Consider the following 23,474-nt stretch of genomic DNA (forward strand, 5'->3'; position numbering starts at 1 on the left):
CTCTGCTCCTGCTCTGCCTCTGCTCTGCTCTGCTCTGCTCTGCCTCTGCTCTGCTCTGCTCTGCTCTGCCTCTGCTCTGCCTCTGCTCTGCTCTGCCTCTGCTCTGCTCTGCTCTGCTCTGCTGAGACCCCACCTGGAGTCCTGCATCCAGCTCTGGAGCCCCTGGGACAAGAGGGCTGTGGAGATGCTGGAGAGTGTCCAGAGCAGGGCCAGGAGGATGCTGAGAGGCTGCAGCAGCTCTGCTGTGAGCACAGAGTGAAAGAGTTGGGGCTGTGCAGGCTGGAGCAGAGGAGGCTCCCAGGGGACCTTCTTGTGGCCTGTCAGGAGCTGAAGGGGGCTCCAAAAAAGCTGGGGAGGGACTTTTGAGGCTGTGAGGGAGTGGCAGGAGTGGGGGGGATGGAGCAAAGCTGGAGGTGGGGAGAGTGAGGCTGGAGGTGAAGGGAAAGTTGTTGAGCAGGAGAGTGGTGAGAGGCTGGAATGGGTTGCCCAGGGAGGGGGTTGAGGCCCCATGGCTGGAGGTGTTTGAGGCCAGGCTGGCTGAGGCTGTGTGCAGCCTGCTCTAGGGTAGGGTGTCCCTGGGCATGGCAGGGCTTGGAACTGCCTGCTCCTTGTGCTCCCTTCCAGCCCTGCCTGATTCTGTGATTCTAGGCTCTGGACAGCCTGACCTTAGGGTAGAGTGTCCCTGCCCACGGCAGGGGGGTTGGAGCTGGCCGATCCTTGTGCTCCCTTCCAACCCTGCCTGATTCTCTGCTCTTCCAAGCCCACCAGGCAGGGATTCAGGGCTCTGCTGCTTTCCAGGCTCCAGCAAAGTCGAGGTTGGTTTGTTGGCAGAGCTCAGGGGGGATTCTGCTTCCTCCCCGCAGCCTGCCCTGGGGAGGTGCAGGAAGCGAACTGGGTTGGCTGCGGCTTGGTTTGGTGCTTTCCCCTGCAGACCCTGTGGAGAGCACCGGGGGAAAGCCTTTTGTGTGAGCCCCAACCCCGACCCTCTCCTTTGTTCTCTCCTGGGAAGGGCTCCGCAGCTCCTCCTCACCCTCCTTTAACCTGGAGCTCAGGAGAGGAGCTCTGAGGTCTCCCCTCCTCGCTGACCCCTCGCAGCCATTCCTTGGGCTCCTGGGAGGGATTTGGCTTTAATAAACCACCCCTTAGGCTCAGCTCTCTCTTTCCTCAGCCCAAAACTTATCCCCTGGAGTCACACCAGCAAGCTGGGGTCACTTGGCCAGGTGGAGACCTCTGCCCTGCTGGTCATCAAAACCAGAGCATGGGTTCACTGTGCTTTTGTCACCCGTGGGCAAGCTTTGGCATCAGAGTGGGGCCTGGGGTGGCTTCCCCAGCCGAGGATGGGTGCAGAGGGTCCCATGTGGGGTGTAAATCCAGCCTAAGCTGGTCTGAATATCCTCCTGAAAGCCTGAACCCAGCCAAGCCAGGAGGTTTTCTGCCAGCTCCAAGGGTGGAAGCTACCTGCTGGGTTTGGGTTTGTGCCCTGCTTGGGGATGCCAGCGTTGGGATGCCACAGCTTGTAACCAGGCCTGGGTTTAGGGCACAAGCAGGTGGGGGATGATGAGTAAAGTCCCACCAAGGGGTGGCTGTGGTGGCAGCTTGAGTGATGCCAGGCTGGGCACTGGGGTGTAGCAGGGAGCAGCAGGAGCTGGGGATGCTGAACCACGCTGGGCACCATTGAAAGTAAAAGAACAACCCAGTTTGTGCCCACATCCGCGGTGCAGGAGGAAGCAGAAGGAGCAAACAAGCAGGAGAGGTGGCTTGGAGAGATCCCCATGTGCTTGACCTGGCTCAGCACCAGCCCTGTTCCCTCCCCCCTGGCCGCTAAGCTGCTGGGTCTGTGCCAGCATCTCTGCCCGGGCTCCTTTGGCACCGTTCGCCTGACCGTCACGTGCGGCGGGAGGGTGAGTGGGCAGTGCCAGCGTGCCCTGTGCCCACGCAGCCCCCTGCGCCGCCAGCGCTGCCAGCCGGCCTGGGCGGGGACGGGACACCGGAGGGCAGCCTCGGGGTGGATGCTGGAGGAGACAGCAGAGTGCAGCCTCGGGGTGGATGCTGAAGGAGGCAGCGGAGTGCAGGCACAGGGTGGAAGGTGAAAGAGAGAGCAGAGTGCAGGCACAGGGTGGAAGGTGAAGGAGGCAGCAGAGTGCAGGCACAGGGTGGAAGGTGAAGGAGGCAGCAGAGTGCAGGCACAGGGTGGAAGGTGAAGGAGGCAGCAGAGTGCAGGCACAGGGTGGAAGGTGAAGGAGGCAGCAGAGTGCAGGCACAGGGTGGAAGGTGAAGGAGACAGCAGAGTGCAGGCACAGGGTGGAAGGTGAAAGAGAGAGCAGAGTGCAGGCACAGGGTGGAAGGTGAAGGAGACAGCAGAGTGCAGGCACAGGGTGGAAGGTGAAGGAGAGAGCAGAGTGCAGGCACAGGGTGGAAGGTGAAGGAGAGAGCAGAGTGCAGGCACAGGGTGGAAGGTGAAGGAGACAGCAGAGTGCAGGCACAGGGTGGAAGGTGAAGGAGACAGCAGAGTGCAGGCACAGGGTGGAAGGTGAAGGAGACAGCAGAGTGCAGGCACAGGGTGGAAGGTGAAGGAGACAGCAGAGTGCAGGCACAGGGTGGAAGGTGAAGGAGGCAGCAGCGGGGAACCAGAGTGGACAGTAGAGGAGACAGCAGAGTGCAGCCTCCTCCTGGCACTGACCCAGGGATGCCATCGCTGCAGCCAGGAGCCCCTCAGCGTGGTGTGGCCTAAGCCAGCCCTGGGCTCACCTCCTCAGCCTTTGTCTCCTCTGCTTTGCCCTGACAGACAGCAGCAGGCTGCTGGGCAGCCAGCGGCCAGGCTACGGGACCCTACAGCCGGACACCGACAAGTCCCACATGGTAGGTCCAAGGGGCTCCACCCTGGGCAGGAGGGTTGGCACAACCCCCCCACACCTTCTCCCCAGCACCAGCATGGACTGGTGGCTTTCCAGCCCCAGAGCCATTTGGGTGCCACCTGCGTGGTGGTAAATGGCATCAGGCTTGCAGCAGTTGAGGAGGCAGGTGTGGGATGAACTTGCTCTTGGTCTGTGTGGAGCAGAAGCCTCCCAGTAAAGCTGAGCTGCTCTCTTCCAGGAGGTCACAGGCTACCAGACCAAGGCGTGGAGAGTGGCCCTGTGCCACACCTGCTCCGTGCTGACAGCAGGGCTGCTCCTTGTCCTCTTCCACTGGAAGCCAAGCCTGGAGGTGCAGGCGAAGTGCAAGCCCTGTGCCCTTGGCCAGGCCGACTGGGTCATCATCAGAGTAAGGCTCTGGCAAGGTCCAAAAGGACCCAGGGGTGTGGGGTTGGGCTGTGCCAGTGCCTTCCCAGTAGAGCCTTGGGCATGATCATTGCTGCTTGTCACCATCCCCCTTCCCTAACCATGTGTGACATCTCCTTTCATAGGCTCACAGAGTTGGTATGGGTGGAAAAGAGCTTTGAGCTCACCAAACCGTGGTCCTTGGCACCACATCAGCCTTCCAGTGGCTGAAGGGAGCTGCAGGAGGGCTGGGGAGGGACTACTGGCAAGGTCTGGGAATGGCAGGAGGAGGAGGAGGAGGAGGAATGGGTTTGAAGTGGCAGAGGGGAGATGGAAAGTGGATGTGAGGAAGAAGTTGTTTGCAGGGAGGGTGGTGAGAGACTGGCACAGGTTGAGGCTGGTGAGAGACTGGCACAGGTTGCCCAGGGAGGTTGTGGAGCACAGAAGCACCCAATGTGATCTAAGATCACCTTGGGTGCTTCTGTGCTCCACAACCTCCCTGGCAGGTGTTCAGGACCAGGCTGGATGAGTCCTTGAGTGACCTGTTCTAGTTAGAGATGTCCCTGCCCATAGCAAGGGAGGCTGGAACTGGCTGAGCTTTGAGGTCCTTTCCAACCTATCAACCATTCTATGATCTCCAGGGCTTTGAAACCCCTCCAGGGATGGAGACTCCACCCTGGGCAGCCTGGGTCAGGCCTTGACAACCCTTAGGGGGAAGAAATAGTTCCTCATGGCCAACCTAAATTTCCCCTGGGACAGCTTGAGGCCATTTCCTCGTGGTCCTGTCACTTGTTCCTTGGCAGAAGAGATCAACCCTACTTCATTCCAGCCTCCTTTCAGGGAGTTATAGAGGGTCAGAAGGTCTCCCCTCAGCCTTCTTTTGTCTCATGAGCAGAGAGCCAAGTGATGTCTGGAGTAACAGTGACTCCAGCAAGAGTTTGAATCCAGGAGGAAATTGATTAGAGGAAGAAATTGATTAGAAGAAGAAATTGATTGGAGGAAGAATTTGAGTCCAGGAGGAAATTGAGTCCAGGAGGAAATTGAGTCCAGGAAGAATTTGAAGCCAGGAGGAAATTGAGTGCAGGAAGAATTTGAGGCCAGGAAGAAACTGAGTCCAGGAGGAAATTGAGTCCAGGAGGAATTTGAGTCCAGGAGGGAATTGAGTCCAGGAGGAAATTGAGTCCAGGAAGAATTTGAGGCCAGGAGGAAATTGAGTCCAGGAAGAATTTGAGGCCAGGAGGAATTTGAGTCCAGGAGGAATTTGAGTCCAGGAGGGAATTGAGTCCAGGAGGAAATTGAGTCCAGGAGGAAATTGAGTCCAGGAGGAATTTGAGGCCAGGAGGAATTTGAGGCCAGGAGGAAATTGAGGCCAGGAGGAAATTGAGTCCAGGAGGAATTTGAGGCCAGGAGGAAACTGAGGCCAGGAGGAAATTGAGTCCAGGAAGAATTTGAGTCCAGGACGAAACTGAGTCCAGGAGGAAATTGAGTCCAGGAAGAATTTGAGGCCAGGAGGAAACTGAGTCCAGGAAGAATTGAGTCCAGGAGGGAATTGAGTCCAGGAGGAATTCGAGTCCAGGATGAATTTTGCCCTTTCCCTTCCAGCCTTTCATTTCTCTCTGTTGTCCCCAAAACCCAACTCTGGGTGGCCAGGGACTCCCTGCCTGCCTGGCACACTTGTCCCCACTGGAAGGAGCAGAGGGGACAAGCAGGGGTGTCCCCACTGCCCTCTGCTCAGCCCTGTGCCCGCGTTGCAGGACCGCTTTGGGCAGTGCTTCACCAGCCGTGTGCGCAGCGAGCCGCTGGGCGAGGCCAGGTGAGCTGGGCTGCTGCCCCCCGTGCCCATCGTGCCCCCACCTTGGCTCTGCTTAGGGCTTTGAGGTGAGTGAGGAGGGACTGATCCTGGGGTCTCCACCCTGAGCAGCCTGGAGCATCACCCCGGGGCCAGGCTGGAGGAGCAGAGGAGCAGCATCGCCATGGGAGTGTCGGAAGCGGAGGGCAGCCTGGACACCATCCGGCTGCACCAGAAGGAGGAGGTGATCCTGGGAGCCCTTCCCACCTCCTCCCTGGGGGTCCTCTCCTGCAGAGCCAAGGGGTCCCAAGCACGTTTTAGTTGGGAGAGACCTTTATGATCGTTCAGTCCAACTCTTAGCCCAGCACTGCCAGGGCACTGCCAAACCATGGCCCTCAGAGCCACATCTGCATGGCTCTGAAACCTCTGCAGGGATGGGCACTGCAGCACTGCCCTGGGCAGCCTGGGCCAGGCCTTGGCAGCCCCCAAGGGGAAGAAATTGTTCCTCATGGCCAACCCAAACCTCTGCTGAGGCAACCTGGGGCCATACCCTCTCGTCCTGTCACTTGTTCCTTGGCAGAAAAGACCAACCCCAGCTGGCTCCAGCTTCCTCTCAGGGAGCTGCAGAGAGCCAGAAGCTCTGCCCTCAGCCTCCTCTTCTCCAGGCTGCACCCCCCCAGCTCCCTCAGCTGCTCCTCCCCAGCCCTGTTCTCCAGACCCTTCCCCAGCTTCCTTGCCCTTCTCTGGATCTACTGCAGCTCCTCATTGTCCTTCTTGGAGTGAGTGGCTCCAAACTGAACCCAGGACTCAGGGGGACAGTCCCTGCCCAGTCCAGGGGGCCAATCCCTGCCCTGCTCCTTCTGCCCACACCATTGCTGACCCAGGCCAGGCTGCTGGTGCCCTTCATGCCCACCTGGGCACACATTGGTTCATCTTCAGCTGCTCTCAGCCAACACCCCCAGGTCCTTTCCTGCTGGGCAGTTTGCAGCCACTCTGGAGTGTTCATGAGGTTGTTGTGACCCAAGTGCAGGACCTCATCCCTTTGGTCTCAACCCATGGGTTCAGCCTGGCCAGGTCCCTCTAGGCCTCCAAGCCTCCAGGAGATGAAAAGTCCCTCCCAGCTTGGTGTCATCTGCAGACTGACTGAGAGTGCCTCAATGTCCTCATCCAGATCTGTGAGAGAGAGAGCAAAGAGCCTCCAGCACTGAGCCCTGGGCACAGCACCATAGAACCCTGGCTCACCTTCAGCTGCAGCCAACCAGCACCCCCAGGTCCTTTTGTCCTGGGCAGTTTGCAGCCACTCTGCCCCCAGCCTGGAGCCTTCCTGGGGTTGTTGTGACCCAAGAGCAGAACTCATCCCTTGGCCTTGTTAAGCCTCACCCCATTGGCCTCAGCCCATGAGTGCAGCCTGGCCAGGTGCTCCTGCAGAGCCTCCAACCCTCCAGATCAAGAGTCCCTCCCAGCTGAGTGTCCCCCAAAGGTGCCTCCATGCCCTGCTGCAGACCACTGCTGGAGATGTCGCATGGACCTCACCTTCAACTGCTGCCAACCAACACCCCGAAAGTCCTCTTTCCACTTGGCATCTTCCAACCACTTTACCCCCCTCCTCCCTCCCCAAAACCTGAAGCATTGCAGGGGCTTCCCTTGGCTCCAGCTGCCCTCCCTTCCTGTGCCACCAACCCCTTTCTCTTCTCCATGCCACCCTGCCCAGAAGAACACCCTGCGCTACTACCTGTTCGAGGGCATGCGCTACGTCTGGATGGAGCAGCGCCAGGCTTACTGCAAAGTCAGGTATGCCACTGCCCCAGCAGCACAGCAAACCTCTCTGCAGCCACCTGCTGCTCTCCTTGGGACCCCCCCCTGAACCCCCACCGAGTGGTCTTGAGCCAGCTTGCAAGTCACATCACCGCGGCGGAGTTTTGTGCTCCGAAGCCTTTGGAGACTCTGGAAGCCTTTAGGGAGACACTGGCAGAGGTTTGAGGGTGGTGAGTGACTGGCACGGGTTGGCCAGGGAGGTTGTGGAGCACAGAAGCACCCAATGTGATCAAAGATCACATTGGGTGCTTCTGTGCTCCACAACCTCCCTGGAGGTGTTCAGGACCAGGCTGGATGAGACCTTGAGCAGCCTGTGCTAGTGGGAGGTGTCCCTGCCTATGGCAGGGGGGTTGGAACTGGCTGAGCTTGGAGCTCTCTTCTAGCTCAACCCATTCTGTGACTCCATGAGACCATCCCCAGGGTGTTGGGACAAGGAAACTTCACTGCTTCTCCCCACACCTTGTTGAGCATAGAATGATAGAATCAAGCAGGTTGGCAGAGAGCTCCAAGCTCAGCCAGCCCAACCTAGCACCCAGCCCTGCCCAACCAACCAGACCATGGCACTCAGTGCCCCAGCCAGCCTTGGCTGCAACACCTCCAGCCACACAGACTCCACCACCTCCCTGGGCAGCCCATTCCAATGCCAATCACTCTCTCTGACAACAACTTCCTAACAACATCCAGCCTCAACCTGCCCTGACACAGCTTCAGCCTGGGGCCCCTTCTTCTCTGTCTGGCTGCCTGGCAGCAGAGCCCAACCCCACCTGGCTACAGCCTCCCTGCAGGCAGCTGCAGGCAGCAATGAGCTCTGCCCTGAGCCTCCTCTGCTGCAGGCTGCACCCCCCCAGCTCCCTCAGCCTCTCCTCACAGGGCTGTGCTCCAGGCCCCTCCCCAGCCTTGCTGCCCTTCTCTCAACACCTTCCAGCACCTCAACAGCTCTCTGCAATGGAGGAGCCCAGAACTGGACACAGCACTCCAGGGGTGGCCTGAGCAGTGCTGAGCACAGGGGCAGAAGAACCTCCCTTGTCCTGCTGCCCACACTGCTCCTGAGCCAGCCCAGGATGCCATTGGCTCTGCTGCCCACCTGGGCACACTGCTGCCTCCTCTTCAGCCCACTATCTACCAGTACCCCCAGGTCCCTTTCTTCCTGGCTGCTCTCAGCCACTCTGTCCCCAGCCATACAGCTAGAGACAGAAATGCACAAGCTAAAGGTAACCCAGAACCACAACAGCTCTCCCACAAAGCAGAGTCCCCAGCAGGGGCTCCCAACCACCCTTCCACCTTCTCCCACCCCTCTGCCTTACCCCAGACTTTGCCTTGCTTTCAAGGTGAGTTTGGAGAGTCAGCCAGGGGGGTTAGGAAGCAGAGGGATTAGTCAGGCAGCAAGTTAGGTTAGAGAGAGAAGCTCATGCAGCCCCAGAGCCTCTGTTATCTGTCTTTGTCTTCTTGTTCTTATCCACCTCAGCAAGCCTCTGAGTGCAGCAGACTTCACCTTGGGTTCCTTTTCACAGCCTGGAGCCTAATTCCTCTCAGCAAAATCTTCCAGCATGCCTCAAACCAGCTCACTGTGCCCTCTTTGTTCCTGCTCCTTGGCACCCGCCGGCGGCGCCGGAGGCTGAGGAACAGGCTGCTCTCCCTGTCCCACAGGGCAGCTCTCCCTGTCCCAAAGGGCTTGTTTGTGTCCCCAGGCACTTGGCCGTGCTGCTCCTTCCTCTGGGCCAGCCTCCTGCTGCCTTTGACTCTCCTTCTCCTGGTTGTTTTCTTTCCCCTGCTGCTTTCCAGCGCCTTGGATGAGGGTTGGACCTGCGCAGATCTCCATCTCTCCCAGGCTGGGCTTGACCAGCAAGACCACACCACCAGGTAGGGATCTCTCAGCTTCCTGGGACAGCTGTGGAGCACAGAGGAGGCTGTTCCAGGAGCTGGGCAATCCTGGAGCCTGGAGTTGTTCCTGTGTTCAGACCTCAGAGCAGAGGGCAGCTGGGTGGGGTGGATGGGCTTGGCTTGGCGTCTGCACCCCAACAGGCTGCCATGGAGGTCTGGGGCTCATGCAGGTCCCTCAGGTGGGACACAGCTTCCCCCTGGCAGGGGTTTGCTTTCCTCTCTCCTTGCAGGAGGAAGATCTATGGCCCCAACCTCATCGAGGTGCCAGTCAAGTCCTACGCCAGGCTGCTGGTGGAGGAGGTGAGCAGCTGCAGGCTGCAGCGAGTCACTTGGCCAGGGGAGCTCCTTCCTCTGCTCCCTGTCCCTCACTGCAGTGCTGTGTGAGCCCTTCCTCACTGCAGTGCTGTGTGAGCTCTCCCTCACTGCCAGTGGTGAGAGCCCTTCCTCACTGCCAGTGCTGTGTGAGCTCTCCCTCACTGCAGTGCTGTGTGAGCTCTCCCTCACTGCCAGGGCTGTGTGAGCTCTCCCTCACTGCCAGGGCTGTGTGAGCCCTCCCTCACTGCAGTGCTGTGTGAGCTCTCCCTCACTGCAGTGCTGTGTGAGCTCTGCCTCACTGCCAGTGCTGTGTGAGCTCTCCCTCACTGCAGTGCTGTGTGAGCTCTCCCTCACTGCCAGTGGTGAGAGCCCTTCCTCACTGCCAGTGCTGTGTGAGCTCTCCCTCACTGCAGTGCTGTGTGAGCTCTCCCTCACTGCCAGCTGTGTGAGCTCTTCCTCACTGCAGTGCTGTGTGAGCCCTCCCTCACTGCAGTGCTGTGTGAGCTCTCCCTCACTGCCAGGGCTGTGTGAGCTCTCCCTCACTGCAGTGCTGTGTGAGCCCTCCCTCACTGCAGTGCTGTGTGAGCTCTCCCTCCCTGCAGTGCTGTGTGAGCTCTCCCTCCCTGCAGTGCTGTGTGAGCTCTCCCTCCCTGCAGTGCTGTGTGAGCCCTTCCTCACTGCAGTGCTGTGTGAGCTCTCCCTCACTGCAGTGCTGTGTGAGCCCTCCCTCACTGCAGTGCTGTGTGAGCTCTCCCTCACTGCCAGGGCTGTGTGAGCCCTCCCTCACTGCAGTGCTGTGTGAGCCCTTCCTCACTGCAGTGCTGTGTGAGCTCTCCCTCCCTGCAGTGGTGTGTGAGCCTTCCCTCACTGCAGTGCTGTGTGAGCCCTTCCTCACTGCAGTGCTGTGTGAGCCCTCCCTCACTGCAGTGCTGTGTGAGCCCTCCCTCACTGCAGTGCTGTGTGAGCCCTTCCTCACTGCAGTGCTGTGTGAGCTCTCCCTCACTGCAGTGCTGTGTGAGCTCTCCCTCACTGCAGTGCTGTGTGAGCCCTCCCTCACTGCAGTGCTGTGTGAGCTCTCCCTCACTGCAGTGCTGTGTGAGCTCTCCCTCACTGCAGTGCTGTGTGAGCTCTCCCTCACTGCAGTGCTGTGTGAGCCCTCCCTCACTGCAGTGCTGTGTGAGCTCTCCCTCACTGCAGTGCTGTGTGAGCTCTCCCTCACTGCAGTGCTGTGTGAGCCCTCCCTCACTGCAGTGCTGTGTGAGCTCTCCCTCACTGCAGTGCTGTGTGAGCCCTTCCTCACTGCAGTGCTGTGTGAGCTCTCCCTCACTGCCAGTGGTGAGAGCCCTTCCTCACTGCCAGTGCTGTGTGAGCTCTCCCTCACTGCAGTGCTGTGTGAGCTCTCCCTCACTGCCAGGGCTGTGTGAGCCCTTCCTCACTGCAGTGCTGTGTGAGCTCTCCCTCACTGCAGTGCTGTGTGAGCTCTGCCTCACTGCCAGTGCTGTGTGAGCTCTCCCTCACTGCAGTGCTGTGTGAGCTCTCCCTCACTGCCAGTGGTGAGAGCCCTTCCTCACTGCCAGTGCTGTGTGAGCTCTCCCTCACTGCAGTGCTGTGTGAGCTCTCCCTCACTGCAGTGCTGTGTGAGCTCTCCCTCACTGCCAGGGCTGTGTGAGCTCTTCCTCACTGCAGTGCTGTGTGAGCCCTCCCTCACTGCAGTGCTGTGTGAGCCCTCCCTCACTGCAGTGCTGTGTGAGCTCTCCCTCACTGCCAGTGCTGTGTGAGCTCTTCCTCACTGCAGTGCTGTGTGAGCCCTCCCTCACTGCAGTGCTGTGTGAGCTCTCCCTCACTGCCAGGGCTGTGTGAGCTCTCCCTCACTGCAGTGCTGTGTGAGCTCTCCCTCACTGCAGTGCTGTGTGAGCCCTCCCTCACTGCAGTGCTGTGTGAGCTCTCCCTCACTGCAGTGCTGTGTGAGCTCTCCCTCCCTGCAGTGCTGTGTGAGCCCTCCCTCACTGCGGTGCTGTGTGAGCTACTCACTGCAGTGCTGTGTGAGCTCTCCCTCACTGCAGTGCTGTGTGAACTCTCCCTCCCTGCAGTGCTGTGTGAGCTCTCCCTCACTGCAGTGCTGTGTGAGCCCTCCCTCACTGCAGTGCTGTGTGAGCTCTCCCTCACTGCCAGGGCTGTGTGAGCCCTCCCTCACTGCAGTGCTGTGTGAGCCCTCCCTCACTGCAGTGCTGTGTGAGCTCTCCCTCCCTGCAGTGCTGTGTGAGCCCTCCCTCACTGCAGTGCTGTGTGAGCCCTTCCTCACTGCAGTGCTGTGTGAGCCCTCCCTCACTGCAGTGCTGTGTGAGCCCTCCCTCACTGCAGTGCTGTGTGAGCTCTCCCTCACTGCAGTGCTGTGTGAGCTCTCCCTCACTGCAGTGCTGTGTGAGCCCTCCCTCACTGCAGTGCTGTGTGAGCTCTCCCTCACTGCAGTGCTGTGTGAGCTCTCCCTCACTGCCAGTGCTGTGTGAGCTCTCCCTCACTGCAGTGCTGTGTGAGCTCTCCCTCACTGCAGTGCTGTGTGAGCCCTCCCTCACTGCAGTGCTGTGTGAGCTCTCCCTCACTGCAGTGCTCCCTGGGCCCTTCCTCTCCGGGAGGGAGGAGAAGCCCTGAGGAGAGGCAGTTTGGGCAGGGAAGGTGGAGCTGGTCCCTGCCCTGCCTCTGGGCTCCGGCGGGAGGTGACCTGGCTGGAGGTGTCCCTGCTGGCTGCAGGGGCATGGGCAAGGTGACCTCTGAGGCTCTCTTCCAGCCTGATGCTTTCTGTCAGTCTCCAGAGGTGGCTGAGCCCCCTCAGGACCTTAGCAAGGCTGAGGGGACACAGAAGGTTGCCTCACCCCCAGGGCAGGGCCAGCTTCCCCTCTCCATCAGCAGCCCAGAGGTGTCAGGATGGGTGGGAGAAGCTCTGCCCTACCCCCACCCTGCTCTCCTCCTCTGTTCCTTTCCAGGTCCTCAACCCCTTCTACATCTTCCAAGTGTTCAGCATGGTGCTGTGGGTCTGTGATGCTTATTACTACTACGCTGCCTGCATCTTCCTCATCTCCACCATCTCCTTAGGGCTGTCCCTCTACGAGACCAGGAAGGTTGGTGGTGGCCTCATGGGGGCCAAGCAGCTCTAGTGGAGCATTTTCCTGGTCCACTTTGAGCTCTGTGCTGATGTTGAGCTCCCTCTGAGCCCAGCTGGGTGAGGGCAAGCCATACTGCAAGGGCAGGGCAGGTTTCCTCCTCCTTTGTCCACGCTCCTGAGCCCTTGAGACCTGTCTTAGAGATGCTCTTCAGTGGTCCTTGGGTGGCTGCTAACTGCTCCCTGCCTTGCAGCAATCCAGCACACTGCAGAAGATGGCCAAGATGGCAGTGGGTGTCCGAGTGCATCGGCCCAGGGGAGGTGAGTGTGGTGCCTGCACTGAGACAGGGGGCACAGAATCAAGGCATGGGTTGGAAGAGACTTTTAAGGTCATTGAGTCCAGCCCTGACCCCTGCACAGCCAAACCATGGCCCTCAGAGCCACAGCTCCATGGCTCTGAAACCCCTGCAGGGATGGGCACTGCAGCACTGCCCTGGGCAGCTTGGGCCAGGCCTTGGCAGCCCTCAAGGGGAAGAAATTGTTCCTCATGGCCAACCCAAACCTCTGCTGGGGCAACCTGGGGCCATACCCTCTCGTCCTGTCACTTGTTCCTTGGCAGAAAAGACCAACCCCAGCTGGCTCCAGCTTCCTCTCAGGGAGCTGCAGAGAGCCAGAAGGGCTCCCCTCAGCCTCCTCTTCTCCAGGCTGCACCCCCCCAGCTCCCTCAGCTGCTCCTCCCCAGCCCTGCTCTCCAGACCCTTCCTCAGCTTCCTTGCCCTTCTCTGGACCTACTGCAGCTCCTCATTGTCCTTCTTGGAGTGAGTGGCTCCAAACTGAACCCAGGACTCAGGGGGACAGTCCCTGCCCAGTCCAGGGGGCCAATCCCTGCCCTGCTCCTTCTGCCCACACCATTGCTGACCCAGGCCAGGCTGCTGGTGCCCTTCTTGCCCACCTGGGCACACATTGGTTCATCTTCAGCTGCTCTCAACCAACACCCCCAGGTCCTTTCCTGCTGGGCAGTTTGCAGCCACTCTGGAGTGTTCATGAGGTTGTTGTGACCCAAGTGCAGGACCTCATCCCTTTGGTCTCAACCCATGGGTGCAGCCTGGCCAGGTCCCTCTAGGCCTCCAAGCCTCCAGGAGATGAAAAGTCCCTCCCAGCTTGGTGTCATCTGCAGACTGACTGAGAGTGCCTCAATGTCCTCATCCAGATCTGTGAGAGAGAGAGCAAAGAGCCTCCAGCACTGAGCCCTGGGCACAGCACCCTAGAACCATGGAGTCATAGAATCAAGCAGGGTAGCAGAGAGCTCCAAGCTCAGCCAGCCCAACCTAGCACCCAGCCCTGCCCAACCAACCACACCATGGCACTCAGTGCCCCAGCCAGCCTTGGCTGCAACACCTCCAGCCACACAGACTCCACCACCTCCCTGGGCAGCCCATTCCAATGCCAATCACTCTCTCTGACAACAACTTCCTAACAACATCCAGCCTCAACCTGCTGTGGCTCAACTTGAGGCTGTGTCCACCACTTGTGCCCAGCCACCAGCTGGAGCCAGCTCCATTCCCCAGCCCCCTTTTGGCCCCACCATCAGCCAGGTTTCCCCCCTGCCCTGCAGCCAGCCCTGCCAGCCAGGAGCTGCCAGTTTCTGCAGGAGAAGGGTTCCTGCTGTGGCACTGTTGGGGTTGGTGCTGAGCATGAGGCTGAGCATGGGTTTGTGTTTTGCAGAGGAGGTGGTGGTGAGCTCTGTGGACCTGGTGCCAGGAGACTGCATCAGCCTGCCCACGGATGGCACCCTGGTGCCCTGCGACGCTGCGCTGCTGAGCGGGGAGTGCATGGTCAACGAGAGCATGCTGACAGGTGGGAGCTGGCACAGGCACAGCTGGCACAGGGGAGAGCTGGCACAGGGGAGAGCTGGGACAGGGGAGAGCTGGTGACAGGGGAGAGCTGGCACAGGGGAGAGATGGGCATAGGGGAGAGCTGGGACAGGGGAGAGCTGGGACAGGGGAGAGATGGGCATAGGGGAGAGCTGGGACAGGGGAGAGCTGGCACAGGGGAGAGATGGGACAGGAGAGAGCTGGCACAGGGGAGAGATGGGTATAGGGGAGAGCTGGCACAGGGGAGAGCTGGGTATAGGGGAGAGCTGGGTATAGGGGAGAGCTGGCACAGGGGAGAGATGGGTATAGGGGAGAGCTGGCACAGGGGAGAGCTGGCACAGAGGAGAGCTGCGACAGGGGAGAAGGCTTCCAGGAGACCTTGGAGTGGCCTTGCAAGATCTGCAGGGGGCTGCAGGAGGGCTGGGGAGGGACTATTGAGAAGGTCTGGGAATGGCAGGAGGAGGAGGAGGAGGAGGAATGGGTTTGAAGTGGCAGAGGGGAGATGGAAAGTGGATGTGAGGAAGAAGTTGTTTGCAGGGAGGGTGGTGAGAGACTGGCACAGGTTGAGGGTAGTGAGACACTGGCACAGGTTGAGGGTGGTGAGACACTGGCACAGGCTGCCCAGGGAGGTTGTGGAGCACAGAAGCACAGAATGTGATCAAAGATCACATTGGGTGCTTCTGTGCTCCACAACCTCCCTGGAGATGTTCAGGACCAGGCTGGATGAGGCCTTGAGTGACCTGTTCTAGTGGGAGGTGTCCCTGCCTATGGCAGGGGGTTTGGGGCTGAATGATCTTTGAGGTCCCTTCCAACCCTGGTCCTGTTGGCCACACCATTGCTGCTGCAAGCCAAGCTGCTGGTGGCCTTCTTGGCCACCTGAGCACACTGATGCAGTCCCAGGCCTTTCTCTGATGGGTACCTTCAAGCCACTCTGCCCCACTCTGGGTTCATGGAGTTGTGACCCAAGGGCAGGACCCAGCCCTTGGCCTTGTTGAACCTCATCCCATTGGCTCAGCCCATGGATGGATGCAGCCTGGCCAGGGTCAGTTGTCACTGTGTGGTTCTATCTCCAGAGGTCCCTTCCAATCCTCACTGTGCTGTGAGTTGGGGGAGAGAGACCAAACCCTGTGAGGAGAGGCTGAGGGAGCTGGGGGGGTGCAGCCTGCAGCAGAGGAGGCTCAGGGCAGAGCTCATTGCTGTCTGCAGCTGCCTGCAGGGAGGCTGTAGCCAGGTGGGGTTGGGCTCTGCTGCCAGGCAGCCAGGGCCAGAAGAAGGGGCCCCAGGCTGAAGCTGTGTCAGGGCAGGTTGAGGCTGGATGTTGTTAGGAAGTTGTTGTCAGAGAGAGTGATTGGCACTGGAATGGGCTGCCCAGGGAGGTGGTGGAGTCTGTGTGGCTGGAGGTGTTGAAGCCAAGGCTGGCTGGGGCACTGAGTGCCATGGTCTGGTTGGTTGGGCAGGGCTGGGTGCTAGGTTGGGCTGGCTGAGCTTGGAGCTCTCTGCCAACCTGCTTGAGTCTATGATTGGGCAGGGCTGGGTGCTGGGTTGGGCTGGAGGAGCTTGGAGCTCTCTCCCAACCTGCCTGACTCTCTGATTCTGTGGTTCTGTATCTCACTGGCCCTTCCCCCAAGGCTGTTTGGATCCTGACCCCCTCCCCCCAGGGTGATACTCCTCTCTCTCTGCTGTTCCTCACTGCAGGGGAGAGTGTGCCAGTGATGAAGACTCCTCTCCCTGCTGGCAGCCAGGCAGCCAGCTCCATCTACTCCCCTGAGGAGCACAAGAAGCACACCTTGTTCTGTGGCACCCAGGTCATCCAAGCCAAGGCCTACGTGGGAGGAGAAGTGCTGGCAGTGGTGACCCGCACGGGTAAGGGACTGAGCTCCCCTGCCTGCAGTGCCAGGCTGGATGGCACCTTCAGCACCCTGGGCTGGTGGGAGGTGTCCCTGCCATTTGCAGGGGGGTTAGACCTGGATGACCTTCAGGGTCCTTTCAGTGCCAGGCTGGATGGCACCTTCAGCATCCTGGGCTGGTGAAAAGTGTCCTTGCCCATGGCATGGGGGTTAGACCTGGATGATCTTCAAGGTCCTTGCAGTGCCAGGCTGGATGGTACCTTCAGTGACCTGGGCTGGTGGGAGGTGTCCCTGCCATTGACAGGGGGGTTAGACCTGGATGATCTTCAAGGTCCTTGCAGTGCCAGGCTGGTTGGCACCTTCAGTGACTTGGGCTGGTGGGAAGTGTCCTTGCCTGTGGCAGAGGGGTTAGACCTGGATGATCTTCAAGGTCCTGGCAGTGCCAGGCTGGATGGTACCTTCAGTGACCTGGGCTGGTGGGAAGTGTCCTTGCCTGTGGCAGAGGGGTTAGACCTGGATGATCTTCGAGGTCCCTTCCAATTGAGCCCATTGTAGGATTCTGTGAGGGGAAGGGCTGGGGTTGAGCTGTGTCTTTGCTCATCTTCTGCTCCTCTGCCCTAGGATTTTGCACTGCCAAAGGGGATCTCATTAGCTCCATCCTCTACCCCAAGCCTGTGAGCTTCAAGTTCTACAAGGATGCAGTGAAGTTCGTCCTGTTTCTGGCTGTCTTGGGTAGGTCTGAGCATGGAGGCACAGCCAGGAGCTGCCAACCTCCTCTGCAGGGGCTGCACCCATCCCTCACCTGCTTTGCCTTCTAACCAAGCCCCTTCTGCCTCCTGCACAGCTTTCATTGGCACTCTCTACAGCATCCTTGTCTTGGTCAGGAATCAGGTAAGAGAGAAGCCTCAGCAGCAGCAGCTGCAGATCCTCAAGCACAGGCTGGCACTGATGAGCAGGGCCAACAGGATGCCCTCCCCTCTCCCTCCTCACCTTCCAGGTCCCCGTGGGGCAAATCATCATCCGTGCCCTCGACCTCATCACTGTCATCGTGCCCCCAGCTCTGCCAGCTGCCATGACAGTGGGCACCATCTATGCCCAGAACAGGCTGAAGAAGCAGGGCATCTTCTGCATCAGCCCTCCCCGCATCAACCTCTGCGGCAAGGTCCACCTGGTTTGCTTCGACAAGGTGGGTGCTGGGCAGCCCTTGGCATGGGGAGGCACCAGAGCAGGCTGCCCAGGGGGGCTGTGGGTGCCCCTGGTGCCAGTTATGCAAAACTAATCATAGGGTCATAGAGTCAGGCAGGTTGGCAGAGAGCTCCAAGCTCAGCCAGCCCAACCTAGCACCCAGCCCTGCCCAACCAACCACACCATGGCACTCAGTGCCCCAGCCAGCCTTGGCTGCAACACCTCCAGCCACACAGACTCCACCACCTCCCTGGGCAGCTCATTCCAATGCCAATCACTCTCTCTGGGAAGAACTTCCTCCTAACATCCAGCCTAGACCTGCCCTGACACAGCTTCAGCCTGGGGCCCCTTCTTCTGGTCCTGGCTGCCTGGCAGCAGAGCCCAACCCCACCTGGCTACAGCCTCCCTGCAGGCAGCTGCAGGCAGCAATGAGCTCTGCCCTGAGCCTCCTCTGCTGCAGGCTGCACCCCCCCAGCTCCCTCAGCCTCTCCTCACAGGGCTGTGCTCCAGGCCCCTCCCCAGCCTTGCTGCCCTTCTCTCAACACCTTCCAGCACCTCAACAGCTCTCTGCAATGCAGGAGCCCAGAACTGGACACAGCACTCCAGGGGTGGCCTGAGCAGTGCTGAGCACAGGGACAGAAGAATCTGCCTTGTCCTCTCCTCCTTGTAAGAGAGCCCTGCAGAGGGACCTCGCCAGGCTGCATGGGTGGGCAGAGGCCAATGGGATGAGACTGAACAAGGCCAAGGGCAGGGTTCTGCACCTTGGCCACAACAACCCCAAGCAGCACTACAGGCTGGGGCCAGAGTGGCTGAGAGCAGCCAGGCAGAGAGGGAGCTGGGGGTGCTGGCAGAGAGGAGCTGAAGAGGAGGCAGCAGCAGTGCCCAGGTGGGCAGCAGAGCCAATGGCATCCTGGGCTGGCTCAGGAGCAGTGTGGGCAGCAGGACAAGGGAGGTTCTTGTGCCCCTGTGCTCAGCACTGCTCAGGCCACCCCTGGAGTGCTGTGTCCAGTTCTGGGCTCCTCCATTGCAGAGAGATGCTGAGGTGCTGGAAGGTGTTGGAGAAGGGCAGCAAGGCTGGGGAGGGGCCTGGAGCACAGCCCTGTGAGGAGAGGCTGAGGGAGCTGGGGGGGTGCAGCCTGCAGCAGAGGAGGCTGAGGGCAGAGCTCATTGCTGCCTGCAGCTGCCTGCAGGGAGGCTGTAGCCAGGTGGGGTTGGGCTCTGCTGCCAGGCAGCCAGGGCCAGAAGAAGGGGCCCCAGACTGAAGCTGTGTCAGGGCAGGTCTAGGCTGGATGTTGTTAGGAAGTTGTTGTCAGAGAGAGTGATTGGCATTGGAATGGGCTGCCCAGGGAGGTGGTGGAGTCTGTGTGGCTGGAGGTGTTGCAGCCAAGGCTGGCTGGGGCACTGAGTGCCATGGTCTGGTTGGTTGGGCAGGGCTGGGTGCTAGGTTGGGCTGGCTCAGCTTGGAGCTCTCTGCCAACCTGCCTGAGTCTCTGATTCTATTCCATGAATTTGTGATGGGTTCCAGCTGGGTGAGGCTGGCCTGGACCCACCACCGTCTCCCTGCAGACAGGGACCCTGACCGAGGAAGGCCTGGATGTCTGGGGGGTGGTGCCCCTGCAGGACCACCGCTTCCTGCCCATCGTCCGGGAGCCTCGCTGCCTGCCCGCCGGGCCCCTGCTCTGCTGCCTGGCCACCTGCCACACGGTGGCGCTGCTGCGGGCACAGCCCGTCGGGGACCCTGTGGACCTCAAGATGATGGAGTCCACTGGCTGGGTAAGACTGGTGAGGGCCAAAGCTGCCTGTGTCTGAAGAGGGAGGTGGCACACGTCCTGCTCTGCCTCTCCCAGTCGCTCACAATCCATTCCAGATCCCTCCCCAATCCCTCCCACTCCATCCCACTATCTCCCAGTATATCCCAGTCCCATTCCAGTCCCCTCCATTAACTCCCAATCCCCTATCACTCTCTCCCAGTCCCTCCCCAGCCATCTCTGGGGCAGATGGGGTTTGAGGTGTGCGAGACAGAGCTTTGCCATCCCAGTTCCTGCCTTGGTTTCAGCACCTGGAGATGCTGGAGGAGGAGGAAGGTGATCTGCCTGCCCTGCAGCAGTTTGGGACGAAGGTCCTGGCTGTGATGAAACCTCCACCTGAAGCAGAACAGCCACGAGACAGGGTAGGTCCCACGGACCAGAGCAGCTCAGCTTCCCCACATCACTGCCTCCATACTCCCAAAGGATTGAGCTCCCCAGCCCCTGGGCAGGTCGTACCTCCCAGAGGAGGTCCTGCCTGGCCCTGCCAGCCTCTCCCTCTCCTCCACAGAAGCACCAGGTGCCCGTGGGCATCCTCCGGCGGTTCCCCTTCTCCTCCTCCCTGCAGAGGATGAGTGTCCTGGCGAAGCTGCCTGGTGAAGCCCCAGCCCATGTCTACGTCAAGGGGGCACCAGAGGTGGTGGCCAGCCTGTGTGTGAAGGAAACAGGTACCTGCTGGCACCTGAGGGCATCCCTGCACCTCATCCCACAGGGAACTGCCCCTGCCGGTGCCGCAGGACGGTTCCCAGAGGCTTTGGATTAGCTCCATCTGCATCCAGGGGGAAAGGAAATAGGAGCCAGAGGACAGGGAAGTGAGGGTTGGAGTCCGGTTGAGCACCCAAAAGCCTTCAGGAGCTCGAGGCCTGGCTCCTCTGGGGTTCCTCTGGGATCTGTTTTGACCTCCTTTTCCCTCCCAGTGCCCCTGGACTTCTCCCAGGTGCTGCAGCACTACACCTCCGACGGCTTCCGCGTCTTGGGGCTGGGCTGCAAAGCCCTGAGCACTGTCACCACCTTCGAGGAGGCTCTGCAGCTCCCCAGGTCGGTGCTGACAGCTTGCTTCTCCTCCTCCTTTGCTCCAAGGCTTTTCACAGGCTGCTTTGCACAGAACTGCTGCTTTGTTCTTGCCAGAGAGAGGGATTGGCGCTGGAATGGGCTGCCCAGGGAGGTGGTGCAGTCGCTGCACCTGGAGGTGTTGCAGCCAAGGCTGGCTGGGGCACTGAGTGCCATGGTGTGGTTGGTTGGGCAGGGCTGGGTGCTAGGTTGGGCTGGGGGAGCTTGGAGCTCTCTGCCAACCTGCCTGGTTCTGTGATTCTATGATTTTATGTCTCACTGACCCTTCCCACAGCCAGACAGGGCTGGAAAGGCTCCAGGGAAGGAGACTCCACAACCTCTCTGGGCAGCCTGTGCCAGGGCTCTGGGACCCTTCCAGGCAAGAAGCTCCCCCTTGTGCTGAGCTGGAACCTCCTGTGCTGCAGCTTCCATCCACTGCTGCTTGTCCTGTCCCAGGGAGCAGTGGGCAGAGCCTGTCCCCCCCCTGCTGACCCCCAGCCCTCAGATATTGATAAACATTGATTCAATCCCTGGAGATGTTTAAGAGCTGTGCAGATGTAGTGCTGAGGTCCATGGTTTAATAACGGACTTGGCAGTGGTAGGAGAGATGTTGAGGTGCTGGAAGGTGTTTGGAGAAGGGCAGCAAGGCTGGGGAGGGGCCTGGAGCACAGCCCTGTGAGGAGAGGCTGAGGGAGCTGGGGGGGTGCAGCCTGCAGCAGAGGAGGCTCAGGGCAGAGCTCATTGCTGCCTGCAGCTGCCTGCAGGGAGGCTGTAGCCAGGTGGGGTTGGGCTCTGCTGCCAGGCAGCCAGGGCCAGAAGGGGCCCCAGGCTGAAGCTGTGTCAGGGCAGGTTGAGGCTGGCTGTTGTTAGGAAGTTGTTGTCAGAGAGAGTGCTTGGCACTGGAATGGGCTGCCCAGGGAGGTGGTGGAGTCTGTGTGGCTGGAGGTGTTGCAGCCAAGGCTGGCTGGGGCACTGAGTGCCATGGTGTGGTTGGTTGGGCAGGGCTGGGTGCTAGGTTGTGCTGGCTGAGCTTGGAGCTCTCTGCCAACCTGCTTGGTTCTGTGATTCTCTGAACTAAATCCTGAGCCACCTCAAAGCTGCTCCCCAGGTGAATCTTCAGCTGTTTCAACCACTTGGTCCTCTCTGCCTCGTCTTGAACCACTCATTGTATCCCACCAGGGACTCTGTGGAGATAAACCTGACCTTCCTGGGCTTCCTTGTCATGAAAAATGTCCTCAAGCCAGAGTCTGCTCCTGTGATTGGCCTCCTGAGGAACGCCAACATCCGCCCTGTCATGGTGACAGGTGACCCTATGGAGGGGGACAGGGACACAAGGCCTGGGGAAGGGGCAGGGCACTGAGCAAGGGCTGAAGGGTGTCTCCACCAGAGTTTGGTGGCTTGGGGCAGCTGTGGGGCATGGCATGGACTGTGTGCAGTTCTGGAGCTTCCCAACACAAGCAGGACATGGAAGGGTTGGAGCCAGCGCAGAGGAGGCCACCAAGATGCTGAGAGGGCTGCAGCAGCTCTGCTCTGAGCACAGGCTGAGAGAGTTGGGGCTGTGCAGGCTGGAGAAGAGAAGGCTTGGAGGAGAGCTTGGAGTGGCCTTGCAGGATCTGCAGGGGGCTGCAGGAGGGCTGGGGAGGGACTATTGAGAAGGTCTGGGAATGGCAGGAGGAGGAGGAGGAGGAGGAGGAGGAGGAGGAATGGGTTTGAAGTGGCAGAGGGGAGATGGAAAGTGGATGTGAGGAAGAAGTTGTTTGCAGGGAGGGTGGTGAGAGACTGGCACAGGTTGAGGGTGGTGAGAGACTGGCACAGGTTTCCCAGGGAGGCTGTGGAGCACAGAAGCACCCAATGTGATCAAAGATCACATTGGGTGCTTCTGTGCTCCACAACCTCCCTGAAGGTGTTCAGGACCAGGCTGGATGAGACCTTGAGTGACCTGTTCTAGTGGGAGGTGTCCCTGCCTCCAGCAGGGGGTTGGAACTGGCTGAGCTTTGAGGTCCTTTCCAACCATTCTCTGATTCTATGTCTCCTGGAGCCTGGCTTTGTGCACTCCTGTGGCTTGTTAGCATTGCCTTGCTGAGGGGTTCATGGTGGGCAGGGTGTGGAAGGGTTCAAGCTGCTTCTTCCTGAGCCCACAGACCTGGGGTGGGTGGCTTGGACCATGGAACTGCTCAAGGTCTCACCTAAAGGTTGATATCTTGTGAGCACCCCAAAGTGCAGAACAAACAGGGGGTGCAGAAGTCACCTTTGGGTGTTTTGCAGAGTGATAGGGGTTGGAAGGGACCTCTGGAGATCATCCAGGCCAAGCTCCCTGCCACTGCAGCATCACCCAGGGCAGGGCACACAGGGACACATCCAGGAGGGTCTGGAAAGTCTCCACAGGAGACTCCACAGCCTCTCTGGGCAGCCTGCTCCAGGCCTCCAGCACCCTCCCAGGGAAGAAGTTTCTCCTGTTCCCATGGCACCTCCTTAGTCTCTCCAAGGAGACTCCACAGCCTCTCTGGGCAGCCTGCTCCAAGGCTCACTCACACTGACAAAGTTTCCCCTCCTGTTCCCCTGGCACCTCCTCTGCTCCAGCTTGACCCCAGTGCCCCTCCTGCTGCCCTTGGCCACCCCTGGCCAGAGCCTGCCTGTGTCCTGCCCACACTGCCCTGCACATCCTCAGCACAGCACTGAGGGCAGCCCTCAGGCTGCTCTGCTGCCAGCTCCCAGCCCCAGCTGCCTCAGCCTGGCCCCACAGGAGATGTTCACTGCCTGCAGCAGCTCTGGCTCTGGGCTGGGCTCTCTCAAGCAGTTCCCTGAGCTCCTTCTTGACCTGAGGAGCCCAAACCTGGACACAGTATTCCAGATGTGGCCTCAGCAGGGCACAGAGGGGCAGGAGAACCTCTCTGGACCTACTCACCACAGCCTTTCTAATCCACCCCAGTGTGGCACAAGGGCACACTGCTGACTCATGGACATGCTCCTGTCCACCAGAGCCCCCAGAGCCCTTTCCCCTGTGCTGGTCTCCAACAGATCAGCCCCAGATCTGTCCAGGTCCATGAGGTTATTGCTTCCCAGGTGCAAGACTCTGCCCTTGTCCCTGTTGTGTGGAGCTGGAAGCTTAGGAAGGGAGGAAGGAAGGAAGGAAGGAAGGAAGGAAGGAAGGGGAAGCAGGGAGGAGGGAGGGAAGGGAAAAGGGATGGAAGGAAGGAAGGAAGGAAGGAAGGAAGGAAGGAAGGAAGGAAGGAAGGAAGGAAGGAAGGAAGGAAGGCAGGCAAGAAAGGGAGGGAATGAGGAAGGAAGGAAGGAAGGAAGGAAGGAAGGAAGGAAGGAAGGAAGGAAGGAAGGAAGGAAGGAAGGAAGGAAGGAAGGAAGGAAGGAAGGGGAGGGAGTGAGAATGGAAGGGAGAATGAGAGGAAGAAAGGAAGGAAGGAAGGAAGTAGGGAAGGGAGAAGGGAGGGAAGAAAGAGAGTGAGGAAGGAAAGAAGGAAGAGAGGGAAGGGAGCAGGGAGGGAAGGAAGAAGGAAGGGACAAAAGGGAGGGAGGGAGAATGGAAGGGAGAATGAGAGGAAGA

At 59.7% G+C, this 23,474-nt stretch overlaps 1 protein-coding gene across 2 annotated transcripts; it reads left to right on the forward strand.

Moving 5' to 3' along the window:
- Nucleotides 1-900: 900 nt before the first annotated feature.
- Nucleotides 901-21,470, forward strand: ATP13A2 (ATPase cation transporting 13A2). Of its 2 annotated transcripts, none has more exons than XM_064141320.1 (20): nt 901-2,086; nt 2,786-2,859; nt 3,094-3,261; nt 5,012-5,070; nt 5,179-5,290; nt 6,761-6,837; nt 8,644-8,721; nt 8,973-9,042; nt 12,039-12,173; nt 12,409-12,475; nt 13,880-14,011; nt 15,724-15,891; nt 16,497-16,607; nt 16,720-16,766; nt 16,873-17,061; nt 18,627-18,833; nt 19,117-19,230; nt 19,377-19,533; nt 19,783-19,903; nt 21,095-21,470. In XM_064141320.1, exons 1-20 carry the CDS (start codon nt 2,047-2,049, stop codon nt 21,273-21,275), a joined length of 2,307 nt encoding a protein of 768 aa, XP_063997390.1. In that variant the 5' UTR covers nt 901-2,046; the 3' UTR covers nt 21,276-21,470. The 2 variants fall into 2 exon arrangements, with proteins under 2 accessions (XP_063997390.1, XP_063997389.1); XM_064141319.1 differs by having other exon boundaries at nt 902-2,086; nt 6,758-6,837; nt 21,095-21,469.
- The last annotated feature ends 2,004 nt before the right edge of the window (nt 21,471-23,474 follow it).

The sequence above is a fragment of the Pogoniulus pusillus genome, unplaced genomic scaffold (assembly GCF_015220805.1).
Source record: "Pogoniulus pusillus isolate bPogPus1 unplaced genomic scaffold, bPogPus1.pri scaffold_258_arrow_ctg1, whole genome shotgun sequence".
Taxonomy (NCBI): domain Eukaryota; kingdom Metazoa; phylum Chordata; class Aves; order Piciformes; family Lybiidae; genus Pogoniulus; species Pogoniulus pusillus.

What these genes read in the sequence shown, in the direction of transcription:
- ATP13A2 (XM_064141319.1), top strand. Translation starts at nt 2,047, where the DNA reads ATGCTGAAGGAGGCAGCGGAGTGCAGGCACAGGGTGGAAG. An exon ending in CAACGAGAGCATGCTGACAG is followed by an intron (nt 14,012 to 15,723) that starts GTGGGAGCTGGC and finishes TCCTCACTGCAG; the next exon opens with GGGAGAGTGTGCCAGTGATG. An exon ending in TTGTCTTGGTCAGGAATCAG is followed by an intron (nt 16,767 to 16,872) that starts GTAAGAGAGAAG and finishes CTCACCTTCCAG; the next exon opens with GTCCCCGTGGGGCAAATCAT.